The following is a 23415-nucleotide window of genomic DNA, read 5'->3' on the forward strand; positions in this document are numbered from 1 at the left end:
AGTGCCAGCTGTGGTTCTGCTGGAGCAGGGATCCTGTACAAGGCTGCAGTTTTCCTCTGGAGATCTCCTGGAGGGAGGATTGGCTGTGGAAGGGATAAAGAAAATTGCCCACCTGGTTTTAATAGATGGTGATGGAATACACACTTCTGGTTACATCTCGCATTGCAACCTAAGATGAGTGGGTGTCTTTTCTTCTCTGTTCCAGAGTCTTCTCAAGAGCAAGCAATTGCCAAAGGCCCAGAGTAAATAAAATATCCAGTAGGGGCTTCAGTTGTACCATATGCAAACATCTGAGAGGCTCAGTACTTGAGCTCTGATGTTAGTGGGGAAAATCCGTGCTCCTCTCTGCTGGTTGTCTGTTACGCTGATTGAGTGTCTCTCATTTCTGACAGGAGTCACTTTCAGAGAATACAGAACTCTATAAGTGCTTCCTCTGTGTTTCAGAGCTCCTCAACTGAAACCATTCATGCAGCAGTGATGTAGCATTTATCACTGTACAGAATAACCACTGCTTCCAAGTACAAGTTTCCACCTAACTGGTCCTTCTGAGCCCCCACCTGGCCAAGAAGCTTCCACTTGTGGTTCTTTAGGATTCAGGAGCTTGTGGAACAAGTTAAAGGAATACCAGACACTAATAGCTTTGACTGAAAGGGTCTGTATGATTGTTTTCTTGAAAGAAAGCATAAAGTAGCTGAAACCTATTCAAGAAAGACTTTGGCTCAAAAAACACACAAGATAAGCACTTTTATGGCTTTGGCTAATATCCTAAACTAAAGCTATTTGAAAGGGTTGCTTGTTTTTTTTTCTGAGTGTCATGAAGAATGAAGAGTAATATGGTTAAAACGGATTTCCCTTACAGAAGTGATATGAAAGGTGAATATTTCATTCATTTTAAATCAAGTCATCCTGCTGTCATTAGAAACCCTCAGAGGTTCAGCCTGGTAGAAGGATTTAAAGGCAGCACTTCAACAATAATCGGATTAGAAGGACTTGCATAGCTCCATGGTCTAAAAAAGAGATAAAAGAAACCAGAGCTCAAACTTGCCACAAAGCAAGGCAGTGAGTTGTGTGGTGCAGAATCAACCCACAGTTCTGAGCCAGTGATTTTGACAGTCACCTGAAGCAGGGATGCCTGCAGACTTCAATGGCTATTGGAAAATGGTCAGCAATGACAATTTTGAGGAGTATCTGAAAGCACTGGGTAAGGTTCCCTTCAGACTTTGTGAATGACTAATCAATGCCACCTGTCTTATTCTTTACGTGAATCTATTTTTTCTTGTACAGTCATAAGTCTTTGTTGTGAGAAGTATTTTTTTTTCAGAAATGCACTTTAAGGATTGCCTTAAGCAAAATTGTTTTGCCTTAAGCGGCCTCTACTTTTTGCCAACTTGAAGCTTACATTAACAGGCATTAAACTATATAGCTTGAAGAGGTATGTGGTGGATTCCAAACATAAAAAATCTCCTATAATTTGAAAAGCAGTGAAATTTTTATATTTAATAAAGATTCAGTGTAGTACTTAATGCAATTTTTTGCATTTGTACTTGATGTTGTGTTAGTATCTCTATAGAAATATTGGAGGCCTTATTAACTGTCAAATACAAATGGTACTTTTTATAGACTTCACATAACCTGAAAATTGAAACATTAAGTTCTTCTAGTTATGAAAATTAGGTTACATCCTTTTTCTGGTTTGAAAGATTTGGACATCTATTTATGCTTGTTCATTTTAGCTCTCCCTAGAAGCGACAAGCTTCTTCTTGTGGAAAACTTTCCTGGATAAAAATAACTCTTTTTCTTTTTCAGATGTAAATGTTGCTGTAAGAAAAATAGCAAACTTGCTAAAGCCTGACAAAGAAATCCTTCAGAATGGGGATCATATGATCATTAAAACGCTGAGCACTTTTAGAAACTACATCATGGAATTTGATGTAGGGAAGGAGTTTGAGGAGGATTTATCTGGGGTGGATGATCGCAAGTGCATGGTAAGAAGTAGAACTTCAGCACTGGATAAAATGAATATTGATAACCTGAGGCTTTTCACAGAACGTCTTTTAACCATCCAGGTGGCTATTCCTGAAATTATTTCTATACTTCTCAGTTTGCCAAGAGGTACCTACAATTTTGAGCATGCCTTTAGATTAGAGGAATGCTAATTTTAATCAGGAGCACAAAGCAATTTTATCAATCAATGAATAATAACCTCAGTGAAGCTGTGCTCATTTATACTGGGATATTTGCTAGTCAAAGAGACATCTAGGGTCAGTTTCAGAACCTCTTTAATGAGTAAGGTTTTACAGTAGAGGAAATCCACTGATTGCAAGGTCAGGCACTGCTCCTGTGTGAGAATGGCCAAGTGCTTTAAGATCGCCTGGCTGTTCTTATTAGAGTACACACTTAATTAGCCCACTGGAACAAATCTTACTGAAATGAATAAGCAAACACTGAGGACTTTGTTTTACAATAGTTCTCTTTTATGAGCTCTTTCTGCTTTTTAATTTAGGACTGATAAAGATCAATTTACAGAGGAAAAACTTGAAAATAGCAAGTTATCAGCAGTTAGTTTGGCAGCATGAATGACACTGGCAATATTCTACAGTTAGGAAGTTGACAAATAAAAGAAAATTATCTCAGGAGGGACTCTAGAGGAGAAATCTCATAAAAGAGAATTAATAGCTTTACATTCTGGGAAAGATAGTTGCCATTTAAAACAAATACTTTTCCCTCACACTAAGATTTTGCTTTTGCTCTGATCATGGCAGGAAAGAGAAAAATTGTGAGAACCAGAGAAAAAAGAACGGTTAGCTACTGAGTGCCTCAGCAAATCCTTCTGTGGTCCTTGTTCCAGAGGGTACAAGTTTGATGAGAGTGCAGAATCCACCATTCATGGGAGGGAGGAGCAGCTGCATTTGTGTATAGGAAAGTGCCCCAATGGGCACTTGTGATTTTGGCTCCTGGAATGCTCTTAGTTAGGATACTGAGGTCCAGATTCACTGAACAGTTGAGCCCAAGAAAAGATTTAAGACTGAGGTTGATTAAATTACCATCAAAGGTAGCAATGTTCAAAACATCTGCTCCAAAGGTTTGTATGTGCACAGAACTGTCCATGTGTAAGCACTGCCTGTACTTGAATACCATTAATTCCCATCTGAAGGAGAACTAAACCATCCTCTGCATGTTGGAAAGAAGTAATAATTTATTATTTTTAACAAACCAAAATTCTCTACCCTATTTTGCTAAATTGAGTGATAAGGGAAGGATTCAAAATATTAAACCAGAAAGAAGAAACTAGAGAGAGTGAATTTCAGTCACTACAACAGCTGATTGATTTGGCATAGAAGCTAGTTCAGCCTACTTTCAAAGGTTACTCAGACATTTCTCTGTTTACTGTTTAGTGGGAAATGCTTATTCAGCCTTGGAAGCAGAAGGTAGCAGCAGCTTCCTGCCTGTTACAAACAAACAGACAAAAACCCCAAACAACCAGGGGTAGTCACTGTCTCTGACTGGGGTTTTTTAAAGAGGACTTAGGGATGTAATTCCACAAAACCTGCCAGAGATCTCCATGTCTCTCTGTGCTCTCCAGCTGTAGCTGGACAGTCCCGGTCACTGACCACTGGTGCTCCATTTGCCTTGTAGCAGCACATCACATTTATAGTTCAATTTTATTATTGAAGATTTATTTTCTACATGAGACCTCTGTTTTATCAATGACAAAACAGTACAAGAAGCTGTCTTGCTGAAGTGACTTCAGTCCAAATCTGATAACCATAATGTCAGGTAAAATTTGCAGTTGTTAAGCAGCAAAATGACTCCAACAGTGCAGAAGGAGTCTTGTGAGAGAAGAGTCATGGAGCTTATGAGAGATACTGGACCACTCCCTGTGTGGTGTTACAAAGAAAACCACCATAAAAGCAAATGTTAAATATCATTCTTGGTGTTCCATTTGTTAATGTAGAGCCTGTGGAACTGCATGCCATAAAAGGCTTAATCATTAATAGTCAGCCTGTGTAATGGAAAGGGTTGTGAATCAATTATTGTTATTTATATTGTGGACTGAGCAGACCACTGGGCAAGTTTTATCCAAGGAGCTCAATATATGAGCAGTACAAAGTAACATGGATAAGACAAATTACACATTAAACATTAATCTATACAGTAGAGCAATCATCAGGAGACTAACAAAAATAACCTTAGAATTAATCCTTCCTAGACATATAGATTGTTTTTTCTTTTAATGAAGAATATATCATCTAGCTAAAGTTAACATATCTGTAAAAATAATATCAGCATGGTGGGCAGGTTAGATCCTGCGTGTAATTCACTGAAATTGTGTTCACCTTTCAGTTGTAAAACTTATCCTTGAGCCAGTCAGGGTAGAGTGTAACTACAGTAATTCCAAATCAATGCTGTCCATGAGGAGGAAATGCTAAAAAGTTTTGCAGATACTTATTTTCAATGTTGGAATTTTGACATTAGGAACTTGATAGTCTTGTGATAGTACAAGCCTTCTCCTCCTTTGCAGTTAGGGTTTTTTTCATTTTTATAGTTGGTCACTCCTGGGAGCCTGTCTGAACTTCCTTCATCCGGGAGTTCTTTGAGAAGGATAAACCTTTGCAATTTCAGTTTGTCCTTCTGACCTGGCTTTCTTGCATGCACATGTTTTTGGGTGGAGGGACATAGGGAACAGCAGCTGGTGACATCAGGTCCTTTAGGATGTTGTTTCTGTTGGGAAGTGAAAATTTGTGACTTTGGAATCTCTAAAGCCCTGCAGTTTAGTTAAAGATGCAGTTTCTGTGTTCTGCAAAACCAAAGATGGTGATAGTTGATCACAGGAGAGATCACAAATGACAGTCAGTATCAATACTCCTCAGGCTTGCCACCCAGGATTGGATCTTCTGGATAAAAGTCAAATCTGTTCACTTGGCAATTTTGTGAAAGAGATCTTTCTGCAGATTCAGTCATACTTAACTATCAAGGGTTGCTAAAAATGTGGCAGCTTCAAGTACAAACGTAAAATGAAAGTTCAGGAGCATCTTTCATTCCTTGCAAATGTTCCTAGGCGTACAATAGATGGTGTAGAAGGAAGTTTAGAACATTAATTTGTGTTACATTTTTTCTCACATGATGTGAATTGAGCATGTAGTCAAGTTTTTACTGCTTTGAAGAGTTTGTTCACAGTTTTAATTGGCAACATATAATCAGATTGAGAATGTACCGAGACAGAAATTTAAAGTTAAATGGAGAGCTCTGGCTTTGGTATTTTTCACACTGAGTCTTTGATCCTGCTTTCTGAATTCTCAGTGAAACTCCAGTCTCATCATGAAATCTCAGTTTTAAAGAGAATTTCTGCAATCTCAAGTTGTGATTAATTTAGCATCTCAGGTGTTGCTCTGAGTATGAAACTTTGTTTCATGCATATAAACATTACTGTGAAAAAAATGCACTGTGCATGCAAGAGGAAGACCCTATTGAAACAATTAATCCAAAACTAATACTCTGAAAGTATCTCTCATTTATCAGCAGATAGTTGTGCTTCCCTTTTCCACTGTCAGTGATAAGCAGTGAAGCTGGTGAAACACCTACAGTGTGGAATATGTACCCCCACATAGGAACAAGGCACATAAGCCTTCTGTACCTTCACAGTGTCATTTACTTAGTGTTTAGTAAACAAATTATGAAAAAGTTAACTGAAAAACCTTGAAATGCTGAAACTGGGGCTGAAGTTTCACATTGCAAGTCTTTGCATCCAATGAATCAAAGCAGATTGAAAATTGGATAGCTCAGATGCAAAAATTACTTTCCTAAAAGTAATTTTTAGTTTTCTAATGATTCTGCTGATAAAGTCAGAGAAAACTTTTGCATTATAATTATTCTCTGCTGTTCAGGCATTTGAAAGACTGAATTGCTTTATCTTACGCTACGCAGAGTTAATCTCTTTTGACAGAGACTAAGGGCAAGTGATGTGTTAAAAATCAAGAAAGATTTGATGTTCTAAATATAGAAGAGCAGAATTTCTTGGGTAACTGAGAAGAGTTGTGTTATAACTGAGTATTTGTCCAAGCATGTGAGAGGTGCTTTGGTAACTCAGAGCCTTGTGCTCTGATACAGTAATTTTCTTCTTCCATTGAAGCAGGAAATGAAATTACAAAGTCAGGGAACTGGGAAACAGAGAAAACTGCAAGAATTTTAAACTGAATGTGGGAAATAATACATCTTAACCATTTAGCTATCTGAACCTGAATACAAGTGGGGTATAACCATGAATAAGTTATCAAGTGGGTGTTTCAGTTTCCTTTATTGGAACTAACAGAAACTTCTAGTCCTAGTTAAGACTTGCTGGGGTGGGGAAGGGTGAGGAGGATTTGGGACTTGTGGAATTCCCACATCAGCTCTAGAATACATCTTGCCATGTGAAGTGTCAGTTAGTGTTTGAAACAGCCACACAAGGACTGTTCACAGACACCTGACTGTGCCATGTCCTGCTGAAGGGAGGGAAGTTGTTCAAAACTGATCATGGCTCTGTTTTAATTAACAAACATGCCTAATGTGACACTGATTTCTCTCAGGTTTGTATTCAGGAAAACTGCAATGGAGGTAGTTGTTCTGGCCGTAATTTGATTCATACCACTGCAAGGTCAGAATAAAGCCCTATTACAAAATCACATGGTTTGTGAAGCTTATTTAACTATTTAGGCAGGTTCCTCTGTTACATGTGGCACAAATGGAATTCTGGAAGCTGTTAATCTAGTTCTGAGCAGGCTTGGGAATTAAGATTTTGCTGCCAGAAAAACAACAACCAACAAACAACATTCCAGTACATGGAATTGCAGGAGGGATCTCCCACATGGTGAGAAAATTCCTAATAAATAGTGCCTGTCTAGTAAGATGCAAGATCAGCAATATGTCTTTACTCAGTCCCTCTGATTTAGCTGTTTTATTTCTTTACCCTTTCAGTGCTGCCCTTCTGGGCTTGTAAGTATTTTCTCATATACTTTGGTGGAATAAGCATTATTCTAGAATCACTGTTGCTGGGGCTGGTCTTCTCTGAGATTTAGTGCCTCCTGTCTCTTTGCAGTACTGTAATTTCACCAGCTTCTCATTGGCATAATCCCTGATTTTTTTATGCTACAGAGAGCAGAAGGGGCCCGTCTCAGGCTCTGTCAGAATGGACTCTGGTCTCTTCTGTCTGTGCCTCAGTGAGGAGGAGCAGTTTCCTTTTTCCTGCCTTGTCCCACCCTGCTTGCACCTTGGGCATGAGTCCCTGCCTGTAAGTGATGTGCTCAGCACATTTGCATGGTGATACCAAATGAGATGATCAGAATCTTTGGCCATATAAATGTCATAAACTTCACATTTTGCAGGGCTGGATTCCTGTCTAAATCACAAGATTGATTTGAAGCTTTGGAGCTAGTTATTCACAGAACTGCTGCTAGCATAAGCAAGCTCTGCAGGGAAAGTGCGTTTGGATAGGTTTAGCATTTCAGCTTTTTGTGAACTCTAAAAGCTCTGAGAGCTATGAATGGAGAAAGAGCAATCAGAATCTGCTGAAAAGCTGAGAACCAGACTTAACAAATCCAATTTTGAATGACAAACCATTAGTGTTATGTACAATTGTATCTTGCCAAAATTACACAGGGGATAAATCCATTATAGCCATTAATTTAAATAGTAAGTCTCTTAGAATCGATTCTGATCTTTGCAGAGAGTGAATTGGATGTGATGGGTTTTAATCTTTTTTCTGGCATGGAATATACACAAGTTTTCCTATTTTTGTATTGTATACAATTTTATTTCAGTAAGAAAAAAAGCCACCATTCCTAAGAAATAAAACAGTATGCACTGTATAAAATACTGATTCTCCTCCTCCCCCCACATATTGTCAGCTGCATAGCCCAGAGCTTTGCACCTTCACTTTCCTACTCCCTGGAACATAGCTTGTCTTTGCTTTGCACTGTTGTTCTTATGAGCAAGCATTCAAAACAAGGAATAGGAACATTTAGGATCTGATCCTCTCTGACCACAGCTTACCTTTCATCCAAATTTTTTCAATCCAATCCTAAGCCTCTTTTCTAGCAGTGCTACCCCAGAGATGCTGATAATGACAGAAGCAAAGGAGACTTTGCCATGACTGAGCTACAGCGTGGCTAAATAGGTTCAGCCTTTGGCCAGCACCAGGATCAGGAGATAAAGGCCAGGAATCCTTCCAGGAGTTGTTATGTTGGGTTTGTTGTTGTTTTCTCGGTATTTTCTGTTGCTGAAGTTCCAGATGCAGATGTGATGAGACAAAAGGGGTTTCAGGGGGAGGGGACAAAGCTGCCCATGGCTGTAGCCCCTGGAGCAGCCTCCTGCACAGAGACATAGGGAGTGAGGGAGTGACCACCTGGCAGAATTCCCTCTCACAGTTACATTGGATTTTGTCTGGGATGTCAACATGAGTTTATTCTATCAACACTTCATTTTTTCCCCAAAAAAAGCTGCTTACAAGAGGTTTTTATATCACTTTGATACTTAGTACAGATGAAATGGTTTATCTTGAGTTGTTAAGTACCTTGCTGGAGATATTGCTGTGTTTGACCAGAAGTTCTAGGATATTTTCTTTGGTGTTATTTACAGAACACAGCTCAAATTGGATTTTTCTGTTTAATCTGACCTAAAAAATCCTTCTTAGATCATAATTACCGTTGTAAAATGTAATTCTGTTATTCTCCCAAACAGAGACTTACTGGCTGAAGATGGAGCAGGGAGGGTGGTGCATGCCTAGCTTTGCAGTCATTTGGTGCTCCATATATAGAGACAACACTGAGGGAAGCAGGAGAAAAATAGAACTGATGCTGCTGTGTTTGGGCTACAGATAGGAAATCAATAACATATTTTTGCTGAAAGGTGGGAGCTGCAATTCATACTTGTAGAGGCAATGTGTCAAAAATCTATGCAGCATTAACAAAAAATGTTCATGAACTACTTGGATAAAAGTTATTTTCTTCCATTCATCTGTAAAATCCATTCTGCACCCTCAGCTGCCGAGCCCCTGACCCAGGCAGGCACGTAGGAATTGCCAGCAGGGGAATGAGAAATATTGTGCAGAGCCAGCACCAAATGTCTTTGCACTTAGACCTCACTGGGAAATGCAAAGTACTCTGATAACATGTTTGATGACTATTTCAGTAAATTACAAAAGTCAATGTCTCTGCCTGTATCAGGATGATTTGGCACTGGAAGCTGAAATTGTGCAACATTTCACTACAGTTGCTGCTACTAAAGAAAAACCAGATATGCAGTCAAGAATTTGTTTGGGGGTTACTAAATATTTCATTTAATAAATCTACCTTGTCTTATAACTGGAAACAGTAATGAGAATACTTTAATTATAATTTCCTCCACCTTTAATATTCAGGAAGATTCAGGTGGTGCCATGCATATGAATTTTAAACTTCATAAAACAAAGAGATTAAATCACTAACAAAAGTGTGTGGATACCTAAGTAATAAAAGGAGAATACCAAAGTACACAAAAAGTGAAGCACTACAGAAACCATACCATAAAACCAAAGAAAATTTGAACATTTTTTGTGTTTTCAGGCTTCAGAGGCTTTTCCACTTCCCACAAGAGCTCCATTCTCTAGTATTATACCTCAAGAACAAAGTGTACATAATCTGAAAAACGTGCAGTATTGATGGTTGGATCTTTTGGGAAGAGTTAAAGTGAGGCAAGACTCTGGTTTTTACCTCGCTCCATCCCCTTTTCTGGTGTTCCTTTATTATTATTGGTAGAACTGTTGACTAATCACAGCCATCACCATTCTCTGTTGAATTTTCCTCCAGAATTACATGCACGTGACCCAGGAAGTGTTCATCTTAGGGTTAAGTATGAGCAGGTGGTAAGTAAGCAAGAGTCAAGCTTGCTCATGGTGAACTAGATCATGTACTATGTCGTTGAAAGGAACAAACAATGGTTTCCATTTATTACTAAGTAGTACAAGTTGCTCAAAAAGGCAAAGTTCAGTTTTAGAGAAATGCTCCATTTTCAGCTAGTTTGTTCTGTCCCTGGAAACTGCAGCTCTGCAGTGTCCCCCGGGCTGGACTGCCTGTCCCCCTCCTGGGGAGGAGGATGAGGAGCAGGAGCTGTGTGCCTGGGCTGCTGTGTCCCCCACCCTGGTGAGGATTTTGAGTCCTTCTGGGCAGGTGGCAGCAGCTCTGGAAGCAGACAGTCCTTAGGTAATGCTATTACCAAAATGGGGGCAAACAAGGTTCCTTACAAAGGCATGCTTTCCTAAGAAAAGTAGCTTTACATAAAAGGTAAAGTGTTTGTTTATCTTGGGAGTGTGTGCCAGGGAGAACCAAAGGGTCACTCAGAGCTACCTTAGCAGTCTGCAAGCTCCTGATTATACCATGGCAAGGTCCTGATCCAGTCCTCAAAAATAAATGCTTGCTCTTTGATACATTAAGAGAGGTTATACATACAATGTTTGCCCTACAGTATTTCTGGAGTATTGTTTTTATGTTCTGATTCAAATATTTGGGAAGATTGTAAAGCAAGTGTTGCTCTGGTTTAGGTGTTATAGAGGGTGGGATGTCGGCAGCAGCCAGTGCACATTAACAGCCAGAGCAACTTCAACCTCAGCTAATATTTACTGTGTGTCTCAGTAGATGTATTTGAGTGGCAGGATGTGTTTTAATCTGAGTTTAAAGAGAATTTTGTATTTTGTGTATTAGTTTAATGAAAGATACGTGGAGATATTACAGTTTGACCTAAAGAAAGGATACAGATGCCACTGATTAAAGTGGTTGTTCCTTCTAACAAAAAAAATTACATTATGTTGTCTTGCAATGTATTCTACCCTTTATAACCTTCAGAGCAAAACAGCCACATACAGAAATCAGGAATTGTGTGGTTTACTCATATTCCCTCAGTATTATGTATTTCTCAGAGGGAAGGCAGAGGATTCCTGAGAATATTGTCTGATAAGACAGCTTGGTTAATGTCCGTGGGTTTAGACTCTTCATGGTTATCACCAAATTGCAAAAAGCAATTTCCAATCTTGACTGGAAAAACAAAAAAAATCCTGAGGAAAAAAATGTGTTGTTTTCTGAGATGAAACAATTTCTATCACCCTTGGAGGCTAGAAAGTTAACATTTCCTTGTGCTGCTACAAATATTTCTCTATTTCCCCCAAGTGCACTAAGGCAGTGTAACACAGCTAACTTTGAACATTAGTAGGGCCAATAAAGTATGATCCTACTTTATCATGGTGTTTTGCCTCTGAATTCACATCTAAACCCCCTAAATTTAACTATTAAGCTAGACTAAAGATTAAACAATGCAGAGCTAATACTCAATGGATATAAATATGTGGAGTTACTAAGCAAAGTTCCACATACCAATGCTTCATTCCACAGTATCCCTCACATCTACAACTCATCATTCATTGTTACATTCAGTTTCTAGAATCAGAAATTTGTAGATATGTTAACTTATAAATTAAACATTATACACTTTGACTCCTGTTATTTGTTATCTTCTATCTCTTCAGTGGATATGTGCAGATTCAGACATGGGAGAGGATTTAGCTTATGGTGACCACATTAACTGCAGTTTTACCCAAGTGTTGTTCCTTCCTGCATTAACATTTTTTGCATAAAAAGGATATGGTTTCATAAAAAGTTATCTATTGCTTGGTTTAAATATATCATTTTACAAAAGAGAGCAGAAGAATTTGTGAATGTATGTTCTAAATGAGAGAGATTTTTAGCAAGGACACGTGAGTTTGTTTCTCAGAGCCCCCATGTGGTGCAGACAGACTGATGGGATCAATCCCATTGCCTTGCCCGTGATTATCTATCCTGGCACTCTGGAGTGATTCATTTTCCATGCTGGTTTAAAGCTCCCCAGGAGAGGAGACTGCTGCCTGCTCTCATTCAAAGACAGTGGCTGTCATGGGTATCATTTAAGAATTAATTGTTTGTGACATACACAGATTAAATAAATAGGACTGGATAGGTTTTGAGTGTTGAACTGGGTTTAATTACCAGAAGGAAGAATGTAGGCTGAATTCTCTTAGGAACTACACAGGATGGATGCAGGAATTGTCCTTTAATGACAGATCAGAATTCTTCATCTCTCCATACCTGACTACTCAAGCAAGCAGTGGCTGAAGACTTTTACAAGGCAGACATCAATTCCATGTTTAGTCCTCAGAGTGCCTTCAAACAAGCTGATTTACAGGCCATGTGCAAATATTAATGTTAAACTATCCTCATGGAGGACAAACTGTCACCACTCTTTCCTCTTTAAGTGTTTTACAGAGCATTGCTTCTCTTTGTCTTAGGGAGATGGGAAAGGCAAATTGTCCATAAATGCTGACCAGAGGAACAGGCTGCACTGTCGGACAGTGCAGGAGTTTTATGAATCAGGTTTTCCTGAACCCCCAGGAGCACCAATATTGACACAAGTGCAGTATTGATTACTGCACCTGACTCTTGACTTACTCTGCCAGTCCTGGCTCGAGAAGTTCCCCAGCCTCAGTTGCAAGAAGCAGGATGCTGCCAGGTTACCAGCGTGGTGACACTTCCATTCCCCTCTGCTGGGTGAAGGAAGGCAGATTGAGACATGAGGAAAAGCCAGCTCAGTATACAAAGGCTTTGTTCATCCACAGGAAATGCGAATTGTTCTCAGGTAGAGCAGCTGGAAAATCATTCTTAGGCTGGAAAAAACCAAACTGGATCTTAAGTTTTCAGCTCCTTTTGCACATACAGTGTTAGGCTGAAGGGCCCTTCTGCTGCTGCATTTTTCAGCAGGGAGAGAGGAGTGTGTTTTACACTATGGTTTTGATGGTATTTTTTCTTGCTTTATCTCATCCCTCCAGTTTTTGGCAGGCAGTTGGGCAGCAACTTTCTGCTCAAGCTCATTTCTTTGGTAATTATCCTAAGTGGTACAACACTATCCAATCATTCTTTTTATGAGATACACTCATCATTAGAGATAAGTTTTGCTTCACAGAAACGAACCGTTATATCAAAGAATATTAGAGTAATACCAAACATGTCTGTTTTGTTAGACCACTGTGTCTTGGGATGGAGATAAGCTGCTTTGTGTACAGAATGGAGAGAAGGAAGGCCGTGGTTGGACCCAGTGGATTGAAGGAGATGAAATGCACCTGGTAAGATCATGGAAGAGTTTTTGAACGCCCCTCCATTCAAATGGTTAGATACAACACAGCAGGGAATGTGCTGTGTCATTCTGGCTTACTTTGACATAATTGGGTATTGGTGCAGCATTTGACTTGTTTCTAAAGCAACAATTTCTTTTGGAGCCGTTATGTTTTTATGTCCCTTTCAAAGCCTGACCATTTTGAATGCTCTTTTCTGTGCTCAGTGTCTGTCCAGACTCACCAGGCTGAAATGTTCACATGAGGAAGACAATTACCAGAATGTCCCTCACAGTCTGCAAAATGCTCAGTATGGGAGCTGTGAAACTGAGCACCCAAAAATAAGGGAAAAATACACAATTGTTATTTTAAAATAATTACAGGCCACACTATATTATAGCCTAGAGAACTAAAACATCGATTAAGCTTTTGAAATGGATGTTTTTTTCAGATCATCATTTTTTATCTTTCTAAATTAACAGGACCTGAAAGAAGATGCCTGTTCTTTTGTCCTATAACTCCTTATAGCATCCTCACTCTCTCATCAGTGTGGGTAAAAGGCAGTGCTCCTGCTGGGATAATAAACTCCAACCTCCATTTCTCCTCACTGTGCAGTGCTATTAGCATTCAACAATCTAAATGGATATATTCTAAATGTTCAAATCAGTAGCAGAGTTATCAAACCGTTGCAGAAGCACCCCAAGCCCCTTATCACTAACCAGAATTTTGAGGAAGTGTTGGTGGTTCCAGAATGCAGTTGAGGAGAGGAATGGGTATGCCAGATCTGCCCAGCTGGCCTTGGTGCAGCACAGGCAGGGAGAAGGTTGCTGTGTGAGCGAGGACTCTATAGCTGAGGCCATGGGCTCACCTGGAGGGGGGGAGGCAGCAGTAAAAGGAGATGTCTCAATTTCCTGCGCAGGCACACTTGCTCCAAGGGGCAGCTGTCCGTGTTTGCACGCTCCTCGCTCCCAGCGGCACAGCAGGCAGGCCACAGCCCCCCAGCCCCTCTGCTGGCAGACAGCTCCAGTCCCCCATCACAGCCTGCCCCAAGCTCAGCTCAGCCCTGGCTGCCCTCAGTCCTGCACACCTGTGCCTTCCCCTGCACATAAACAATGGCACCACTTGCTCTTGGGTTTCTCTGGACTGGCATCCTGCTTTGTGGCCTTTGCTAGCCCCCAGGAATTATCTCTTCCCATCTTCTGTCCCCAACACCATTTCCTTCAGCCCTGGTTTCTGTTCTCCTTATTCTGATTCCTGCTCTAGCCATACAGCCTGGCCCTGGACCTCCATGCCCAGAGCACTTTCTAGACTTGTCCCAGTCAGGAGGCTCATTTTAGAAGTCAGAAATTTACATTCCATTACTTCAATACTTGTGTCTAGTGGCAGTTCAGGTAGCCCAGGGTAACCTGACTGCTCTGATGCTGCTTTTCAGAAGGCTGGGAGGAATTCTGGATCATACCTTACAGCTCATGCATTCACTCACTGGCAGTTGGAAAATTTACCACAATCTGTTTCCCCTGTACACAGAAGTCAGTACAAAATTAATTCATGCAAAGGAAATAACCAGGTATTTTAGAGCCCACTCTTCGATCTTTCAATTTTCTCACTTCTGTTTTTTCATGGATTTCAAAAGATGTCCTCTTTCTTTCTCTAATCCTTGATAATGCAGCTCTCTCCATTAAAAGTACAGTAGAGTCCCCTTTAGTATCTTATTTTTGACCAGCTAAGATTACTAGGTCTTGTCCTTTTGAGAGAGCTTTAATACAATGTGCAGTTACCTTTAAAGAATTGATACTTCAATAGCTTTATGAATCTATTGAACTTTATACAATGAGCCAAGTGTTAATTTATTCTTTTCACAGTTCTGCAGAAAGTAGGACCACATCCTTTAGTAGTTTATCGCTTCCTATTGTCTTCATTCCATTCTGTGGTGTGTACTTTGTAGTTCTTTTTAGATTTTATTTTATGCGAATGACTTATTTGACCATTCCCCATTTCCTTTTGAGTTTTATTACCCTTTTCTATCGTATTGATTGCTTCTGCTCAGTAGTTTTTGTCACTGTCAGCAGATCTCTCAGCCCTTATTGCACACTCCTTCTTCTGGGTTACCTCTGCAAGAGTGAACAGAACCAGGTCCTAACCAAAGTCACTGCATCACTCTGTTGTTCCACCAACTCAGCACAAGCACTTTCTCTTACTGGGGTCGAGCAACATATTAATTGACATATAACATGTCAATTGAGATTATTGACCTAGTTTAAGGTTTTTTTAAGTCACTTTGTCAAAGTCCCCCATAAGAAATGTGCATAACTTCATCAAAATATTCTAGGAGCTTTATTAAAAGTCTCATCTTGAACTGGAAAGTGTATCCCTTCTGCTAGGTCATGCACGAGCACTGTCTTTATGTCCCTTAAGAGCTTCCACACTCTTTTTTCTTGCACCTAAACCTTGCCCCAGGCATGTGCCCCAGGCACACACCTGTGTGCACTTCTCAGATGGACCTTGAGGAGTTTCAGGAGCAGGGATGTGTGAACAGGCAAACAAACAGCAGCAGCCTCAGGATGGGAACTCTGCCCCTGCTCATGCCCAGCTCACAGAGGTGCAGAGATCAGCAAGGGGGGTTTTTCCAAAGCTCCTGTGGAACTCAGAGAATCAGCTTTGTACATCCAGGGTGCTCACGTTCAGTCAAACCCTCTGTGCTCCGCTGGTTGACAGGCCTGGAGCAAATCTTCTGTACAGTCACCTGTCTCTGGGAGCCAGGAGCTCTGTGTTGCTAAAGTGACCCTGATTTCTAAATTTGCAGGCTTGAGCTACCAGTCCTCAGAGATTCAGAGCTGGTGAGGCAAATCCATCCCCACTGCTTTATGCAACCAGAACAGAGAATGCTCATGCCAAAGGCCTAAAGCAGTTGCATATTATTGACTGCAAATCAAGAATGATGCACCAGGAATGTATTTGGCCCTTTAAGATCTGAGATCCCAAAAAAACTTCCCTTGCTTCACCTTTTAGCAGAAAACAAACCCGAACCAGATGTTTTCTTTTAGGATGAAAAATAGGCTAAAATATGTACAAGCCTCCCAATTTAATTTAATAGAAAATCATGAATTCAAATTCAGTTGGGTGTACACATTAATCCATAACATTTTTGTCCTAAGTAAAAATTGTGGTTTCTAATTATTTTCTCTTCCTAGGAAATAAGAGTGTGTGGAGTCACATGTAAGCAGGTCTTTAAGAAGGTGCAGTGAGCTACTGCTGCTACAGGAATGAAGAACAATAGAATTTACTGACTTGCCAGCAACTCTCCAAATGCTAATACTGAGCATCCTCAGCTACAAGAGCAAACACAGAAATGAAGATCACATTAGAACCATATAGTTGGAATAAAATATTTTTAGGAAATTGAAAAAAATGACTGCAAATTAAACTATTTTTAGAAATGCCAATTAAAGATACTAAACTCTCTAAATGTGTGTATACCATAATTCTCGACTCTGCCAAAAAAGGACTATTAGGTATAGAACAAGCTGCTGGAGCTTTAGGCCTTGTAAGCTGGTTTTTTACTCTCAGTAGATATCACCCTTTCAGAGCCTTAGCCTTGTTTTCAAATGGTGAACTGCAGTTTTAAGGAAGCAAATGAAAGCTGTAGGATGCAGCGTGTACTTAAATCCTGAATTCACTGAAGCCAGTAAAATGTTACCATTAGCTCTGGTGGAATAGATCCATACTGGAAGTGTTCCATCAAAAATAAATATCTGATTTCTCAAAACAAGTAAATTTATGGATCAATACCTTGGGGAAAAAAAAACAAAAACTTACAAAAGCATGGGTAAAGGGCAGTGCTTTTCCAAATGCTTTGGCCAATATCTGCCCATGCATTTGTTGTTGTTGTTGTTCTGGAGACACTGAGAGTAAGGTCATAGCTAGAAACTCTCTGTGACTGTACACACACCACACAGAAGATGACACCAGCATTGCTTTGTACAGTATCACTTGCAGATATTTTATGCCCATCATAGTCCCATGTTCTTGTGCAGACTGAGCATAGGAGAGCCTTGGCCTGGCAGTTGAAATCAGAACACTGATTAAACCTTAGCGGGGGGAATAATACACCCAGATTTTCAGTCCATCAGCACACTGGATATAGGGAGCACCACCAGGTCACATCAAATTCAAAAAGGTTTAAATTCACAAACCTTAGCATGTAACCTGGAATTCCAGGTGTCTCCTGTAACAGCTGTTATTTTCATGGACTCAGTCAGCGGGGAAATCACCACGGCAGAGCCTGCTCTGGACTGGGACCATCCCTTTCCCTGCTCTGGACTGGGACCATCCCTTTCCCTGCTCTGGACTGGGACCATCCCTTTCCCTGCTCTGGACTGGGACCATCCCTTCCTCTGCTTAGCCTTGCTTTTGCCTTCCCCAGGGACTCAGTGCTGACTGGGACAGTTCAGACATTAAATGGAACAAATGCTGCCATCCTCTACTAACCAGAGACTGTTTTAAAACATGCACTGTTATTAATCCTGTTCAGGAAAGCTGGGAGCCTGATCTAACATGGAATCCCAGACTCACAGCATGGCCAGGGATGGAAGGGATCTCAGATATCCAACCTGCCTGCCATGGGCAGAGACACAGCATGGAGAAAAAGAGGTTCAGAAACAGCCATTGTAAACTCTAAAGCTAGCACAGCAGGGATGCCAAGCTTTCTGAACCATGTTATTTCAGTGGTACTGTATCTTGTGGGTGTAGCACCAGAAGTGCTGTAACAGACATCTAATTCAATTTTCTAAAGTTTTGGGGTTTGCTTTACTTCAGAAAGTACCCCGAAGATATTACCCATGAAGACTTAAGCATCCCCCTGTGATAAACATGTGAATGCTCCCTGTCCATGTAAATTCTTGTGCTAGCATTGCAGCAGCAGTGGATGATACCGCTCAGAATTACAGACATGCAATCAAATTATTTATTTAAGTTCCCCTGTAATTATTTTTTTCTTGGTACTACTTATGACTAAGGAAGTCTCTGGGACATATACTTGAATCTGATCAGCCAGGTCCATGCAGAAGCTGCTTTTGTCTCCTAGAAGAGTGTGTTAGCCAGCCAGCTGTGTGTCCATAGCTAAATTGATATTCTGACAGACAGACAGGCCACCACCTCACGGGGATTGAGTTTTCTGGTACTTGGAGTGGGACAGATCAAAACTGGTTACAATTAAATATGGTAGAAAGGTTGTAAGAGAGGGGAAGGATGAGAAACCTGCGGATCTTGGACTAAAATGTTGTTCTGCTTAAGGGAAATTGCAAATACTTGCCTATTTAAAATGCTATTTATCATCTTACACAAGGTTGAGGATATCCCAGTTGCCAAATTTAAGCACATCAGTCATTTGTTTTTCTTGGAAGATTATTGGATACAGAAACTTTTTTCCTTAAAGTTTCTAATTATTGATTTCATAATCATGGACACCCTCCAAGTATCTTTCCACTCTTCAGCCCCAAGGAGAGCAAGAGAACAAACAAGTAACTGTAAGAAAGTGATGGCTCACACCTCCATCCCCAGATAAACTTGGCAGGATTTTTTTTAATGCTCAGCACTGACAAAGACCTTTTTGGAAATGTAGTTTTCCTTCAACAGAACTTGGCTGTTCATAACCTTTAATTCACCAGCTGTCTTCTAATTTTTGCCTGCAGCTCTCTCCAGTCTTGTGTAACATTCACGAACTCCTTCTGCAGAAGGTTGTAAGTGGATCAATTAACATCTAGCTAAGTAAATCCAATTGTTAAAAGCTATTATTATTGCAATCAAACAGACAGCTTTTCCCCTTTGGGTCATTTGGTACAAGGGCAAATTTAGCACCATACTAATAACTAATGGCTTATCAAGCAGAAGTAGTGTAACCTGCTGCTAATTATGGAGGAAAGGCAAGCCCACAAAGCACTTCCACAGCTCATGGATGGAAAATACAGAAACTTCAGAAATGTTTAACTTTGAATAGATTCTCTTCAAGTCATCTCAATTGCTTGTCATTATAATTGTAACCTCTTACCTCACTGCAGCAACCCTTTCCCTTGGAAAAGGAAATTGTGTTCATCCATTGCTTCCATGACGATGCTTTCCAATTAAGTGTGTAAAATTAACCATGCTGTTTCCATGAACATTAAAAAACTGTTATCATGAAATGTAATTTAAAACTTTCTCCATAATGCTTACTGAATGTACAGCATTCAACAATTATTTGACAAATATCTTTCTCCCTCGCTATTTCATAACTACTTAGTAACAAAGACCTTCACAGGGAATTCATATCCAGATTTGCTTTCATATCCAGGAATCAAACTTCATATTGATTTTCTTGATCTGCAACAGAATTTCAGCCATGGTTTGCCACTATCCACTCTGTATTCCTACAGAACTGCAATACCTTCAGATAATGGACATCTTATATTTCATTAGGAAAGACCAGTGCCTACAGAAGCAGTGTGAATGTGAAGTGTAAACAAAACAGACTTTTCCCGTTGTTGAGAAAACACTTTTTGTTTACTTGAACCTGCAACCTACAGGTACATTACAATGTCATTCCTCCCACCAGAGAGCCATTCCCTGTTTTGTCCATGCCACTCAGGTTTTTTTACCCCTTCCAGTGTATAAACTTGGCTGTTCCCATCTCTTACAATCTAAGCCGTGGAAACCAGAACTGAAAGAAGAATTGAGGTTACAGTTTACATTTATGCAACAGTCCAGCTGTGAAGGCTGGGGAGGAGATCCTTAGTGTAATGATCTGTGTAAGAGTTTGATCATAAAATAAACATGGGCTGAATGGCAAATTCCTCCCAAGAAGAAGGAGCATCAAATTCCCAAAGAATGTCCCATGGGACTGAGCTCTGGAGCACAGCAGAGCCCTGGTGTGCCATGGATGTGCTCCCCTGGGTACATCCACTTCCATCAATGTCTGTCATTTGGAGCTTGGCTCTCCTCTAGGAAACTTGACAGTAAAAAGCCAGAGTTCACCACTAAAACATTAATAAAACTTCCTAGAATGTACCATTTTGAATTATATTCTCATTTGGACAGCCTCATCTGTAACCACAGAACAGATTCCCAGCTATTCATCATTTCACCTTCTATCAGTAGCACATTTGTCTTGGATTATTACCTGGGTACAGCTATTTCTATTTTAAGAAGTTTTTTTCACCTCAAAGCAAATGTTTATTTAAATAATTTGCTCCTATCTAGCAAAAGTGCACACAAAAGTAGAGTCCCTTCAGTACCATGTATTTTATTACCAGGACAAGCTTTTTCTCTATATTAGTAGCTAATAATAAGAATCCACCCTGAACAATTAAGGAAAATGTCATTTCAGTTCTTCACCAAACCCTTCAATAAGACGCCTAGCAATTACGTTTCTGCACCATGAAGGCAAAATAAAATCCCCTCTTTCCTTTCTTATTAAGGGAAGGAGGAAAGAAGGATAGGAAAGTGTCTGTGGTTATTGACTCTACACTTATTTACATAACAACAGACCATTTGTCTTGTGGTACACCCCGATCCCAGTGCTGAGCAAACAAAAGGCCAATATTGTGACAAGAGCGTTCCAAATTTAAAATATTTTATTTAAATGTTCAGCTATTTGACATTCTCCAGATTGGAGCAGAAGCATGAGCAGTTATTTATGTGCCCATCAGCATTACAGAGCAGCTAACATTTAAAACTCGTGTGTGCATGTGCAGAACACGTGGTTACACAGACCATGGTTATCAGCAGCACACTGCAAAGACAGGCAGTCCTTTAAATGCTTTTAGCCTCACTCCCCGAGCTCTCTCGTGCCTGTTTCACTGGCCTTTCCTTCCCCTCCCCTTCCAGCTACAAAAGGCAACACTGCAGAAGAGCAGAGGTGAAACACAGGGAGAGATGAAGACTTAATGCAAAATTGTACTGAGACTTGGAGTTAAACAGAAAAGTTCCTCTCCATCCTGATGTTCCCACTGAATTTTTCTCTCATGCAAGTCAGGATTTCCTAAAAAAAGGAAGTGTTTATAATGCAGTGCAGTCACCATTGTAATTTGGTGAGGCTTAGAATCACAGCACACGAGTCAAAACTCACTGGAATTTAACATTCCGTCAAGTGCAACAAGACTCACAATAGTTCCTTGCTCCCTTTCTCTAATTTGAAATCACCGTGATTTGAGTTATATTTTCTTACCAAGGCACTGAATCTTGTCATCCACAACCATTCCAATTTCCAACACTTCTCTCCAGCTGGGCATGCTAAGGGCATGCAGAGGAAGCTAACACAACTCAACAGAACTTCTGTGGAATGACTGTGTGATCTTTCACCCACCCTGTCACCAAACATGTTGCCATTCTTGACGCTGGAATTTCCAAGGTTCTTTTTGTAGAGGAAAATGAGAGAAAAGTGTCATTTAATGTGTGTTACAACAGCACTGAAAGAACTTGCTGAGACAGAGCACTGAGCAGCTTTGGGTACAACAAGGTAATGCAGTCTCTTCATTGCCACAGAGATGCCAATGTTCATCAGAGACACTTAATTAGTCAGGACAATCCTTAATGGCAGCACGTGCTCTGAAGCAGCCCTGGCTGGAAAGCCAATCCATCACTACTCCTCCATTCCACCACGTGTTCATTATTTCAGCTACAAACACAGACACTCTCTCAGCTCCTCTTTGGAACTGATAATAAATTCTAACTCTGAAGGAATTACTTGAGACTTTTAGACCTATTATACCTAAAAAAACAACCAAAAGCACAGAGCAGACTGTCCCAATGCTCTGCAGCAGTAGCTCATCAACCCAGCTTTGTCTGAGCTCAGCTTAGCCAGTCTGAGACACGGGGGCTGCAGGAGCCAGACAAACAAGAGCTGCACATGAGGTTTCACACCTTGAAATGATGCAGAAACTGATGATTCATTCCCTATCAAACCAAACAAAAAAGAAGTAGAACATCAGAGCTGCCTAGCAAAATAACCTGTGAACAGTCTGCTTCCACCTCCTTATGGACTAAAAAGCCCCAAAATTCCACTGGAAGCTTTCTTTGTCATCTTTTGTGCAATTGCACACAAGGAAAATTACTCCCAAACACAGATGCAGAATTATTTCAGATAACTTTTTTTTTCAACATATGTTCAACCCTTTATAATGTATTTTTCTCTCACAGCAAGTCCACCTTGCAGACATTTGAATTATGACATTACACAAAATTCCATTTCTGCTTCCACCTCTCAGCATGGAACCATCTATTTTTGACTGTCTATCCAAATGTATTTTAGGAACCAAAGAAACAAGGACGTACTGAAACTGCTGAAGGTCACTCAAAAACCTTAGCAGGTGCTTAACTTTGAGTTTTAAAAAGTACCTAATTGCTTGAAAATCCTGTGGATATTTTTAGGAGAGCCTTTTTGCTTTTTCAGCCACAAAAAAATGCTTTGAAAATCAGATTAATGTCATGCAGTACTTCCCACTGCAGCTTGTTTAACTTCAGGGACATCTAGGTCCTGCTCAATCACGTATTCCCCTGCAGTGATTGGTTTTCAGTACCCATTAGGCACTAAAAATTTGCAAAGGGAACGTCCAAATCTTAGTCAAGTGAAGGTAAATGTAGAACATATCCCCAGACAAGTAATATTGTTCTTCTTTTAAGTCTCCCCTACACAATGAAAAGGGAAAAAAGGTCTCACAATGGCAAAATCCTCCATAGCAAAATAAGTACAGCTTTCAGTCACAGAGATGACCAATGGTTCATTGCAGCTCATCTCTGAAGCAACAAGCCTCAAGACACTGGATCATGAGGGAAAAAAAATAAATGTATTAGGTATGCACAGAAAAGGGCTCTTTTCATAAGAGATCTTTCTTTGTGAAGTAAAGCTTTTCCTGGACCTACTACAACTTTTTTTGGAGTGCATTTTGTTTTGTTGTGCAGCAGGTGTGTTCCACCAGCCAAAAAATAATTGGTGATGAAACAGCTGGACAGAACAAGATTTTTCCATTTTTCGTATGATTTTTAGTGTAAGTACTCCTTAATTTTATAAAATTCAGTTTTTTAAAGATGTACCACAGGTCATTTTGGTGCTTATTTGCTTATAATTTGGTCTTTTCACAATAAAAGTACTTTCTGAAATAACACTTTTTAATTTCTTTTTTATCTTTTCACAAGACAACAAAACTACCTGTAATTTTGCCAAGGATTTCCAAAGTAGGTATTTCCATGTTTAAGACTGATTCATTAACTTTCATGTTAGGATTAATGCAAGTATGTTT

The 23415-nt window shown here is 40.0% G+C and overlaps 1 protein-coding gene across 2 annotated transcripts; it reads left to right on the top strand.

The window, feature by feature from the left end:
* The first annotated feature begins 65 nt into the window (after window positions 1–65).
* Window positions 66–16610, top strand: RBP1 (retinol binding protein 1). Of its 2 annotated transcripts, XM_041416219.1 has the most exons (5): window positions 66–1201; window positions 1807–2112; window positions 7132–7267; window positions 13055–13156; window positions 16336–16610. In XM_041416219.1, exons 1-5 carry the CDS (start codon window positions 1129–1131, stop codon window positions 16340–16342), a joined length of 624 nt encoding a protein of 207 aa, XP_041272153.1. In that variant the 5' UTR covers window positions 66–1128; the 3' UTR covers window positions 16343–16610. The 2 variants fall into 2 exon arrangements, with proteins under 2 accessions (XP_041272153.1, XP_041272154.1); XM_041416220.1 differs by lacking the exon at window positions 7132–7267 and having other exon boundaries at window positions 1807–1985.
* The last annotated feature ends 6805 nt before the right edge of the window (window positions 16611–23415 follow it).

This window comes from Onychostruthus taczanowskii, unplaced genomic scaffold, assembly GCF_017590055.1.
Source record: "Onychostruthus taczanowskii isolate IOZ18803 unplaced genomic scaffold, ASM1759005v1 scaffold51, whole genome shotgun sequence".
Lineage (NCBI taxonomy): Eukaryota > Metazoa > Chordata > Aves > Passeriformes > Passeridae > Onychostruthus > Onychostruthus taczanowskii.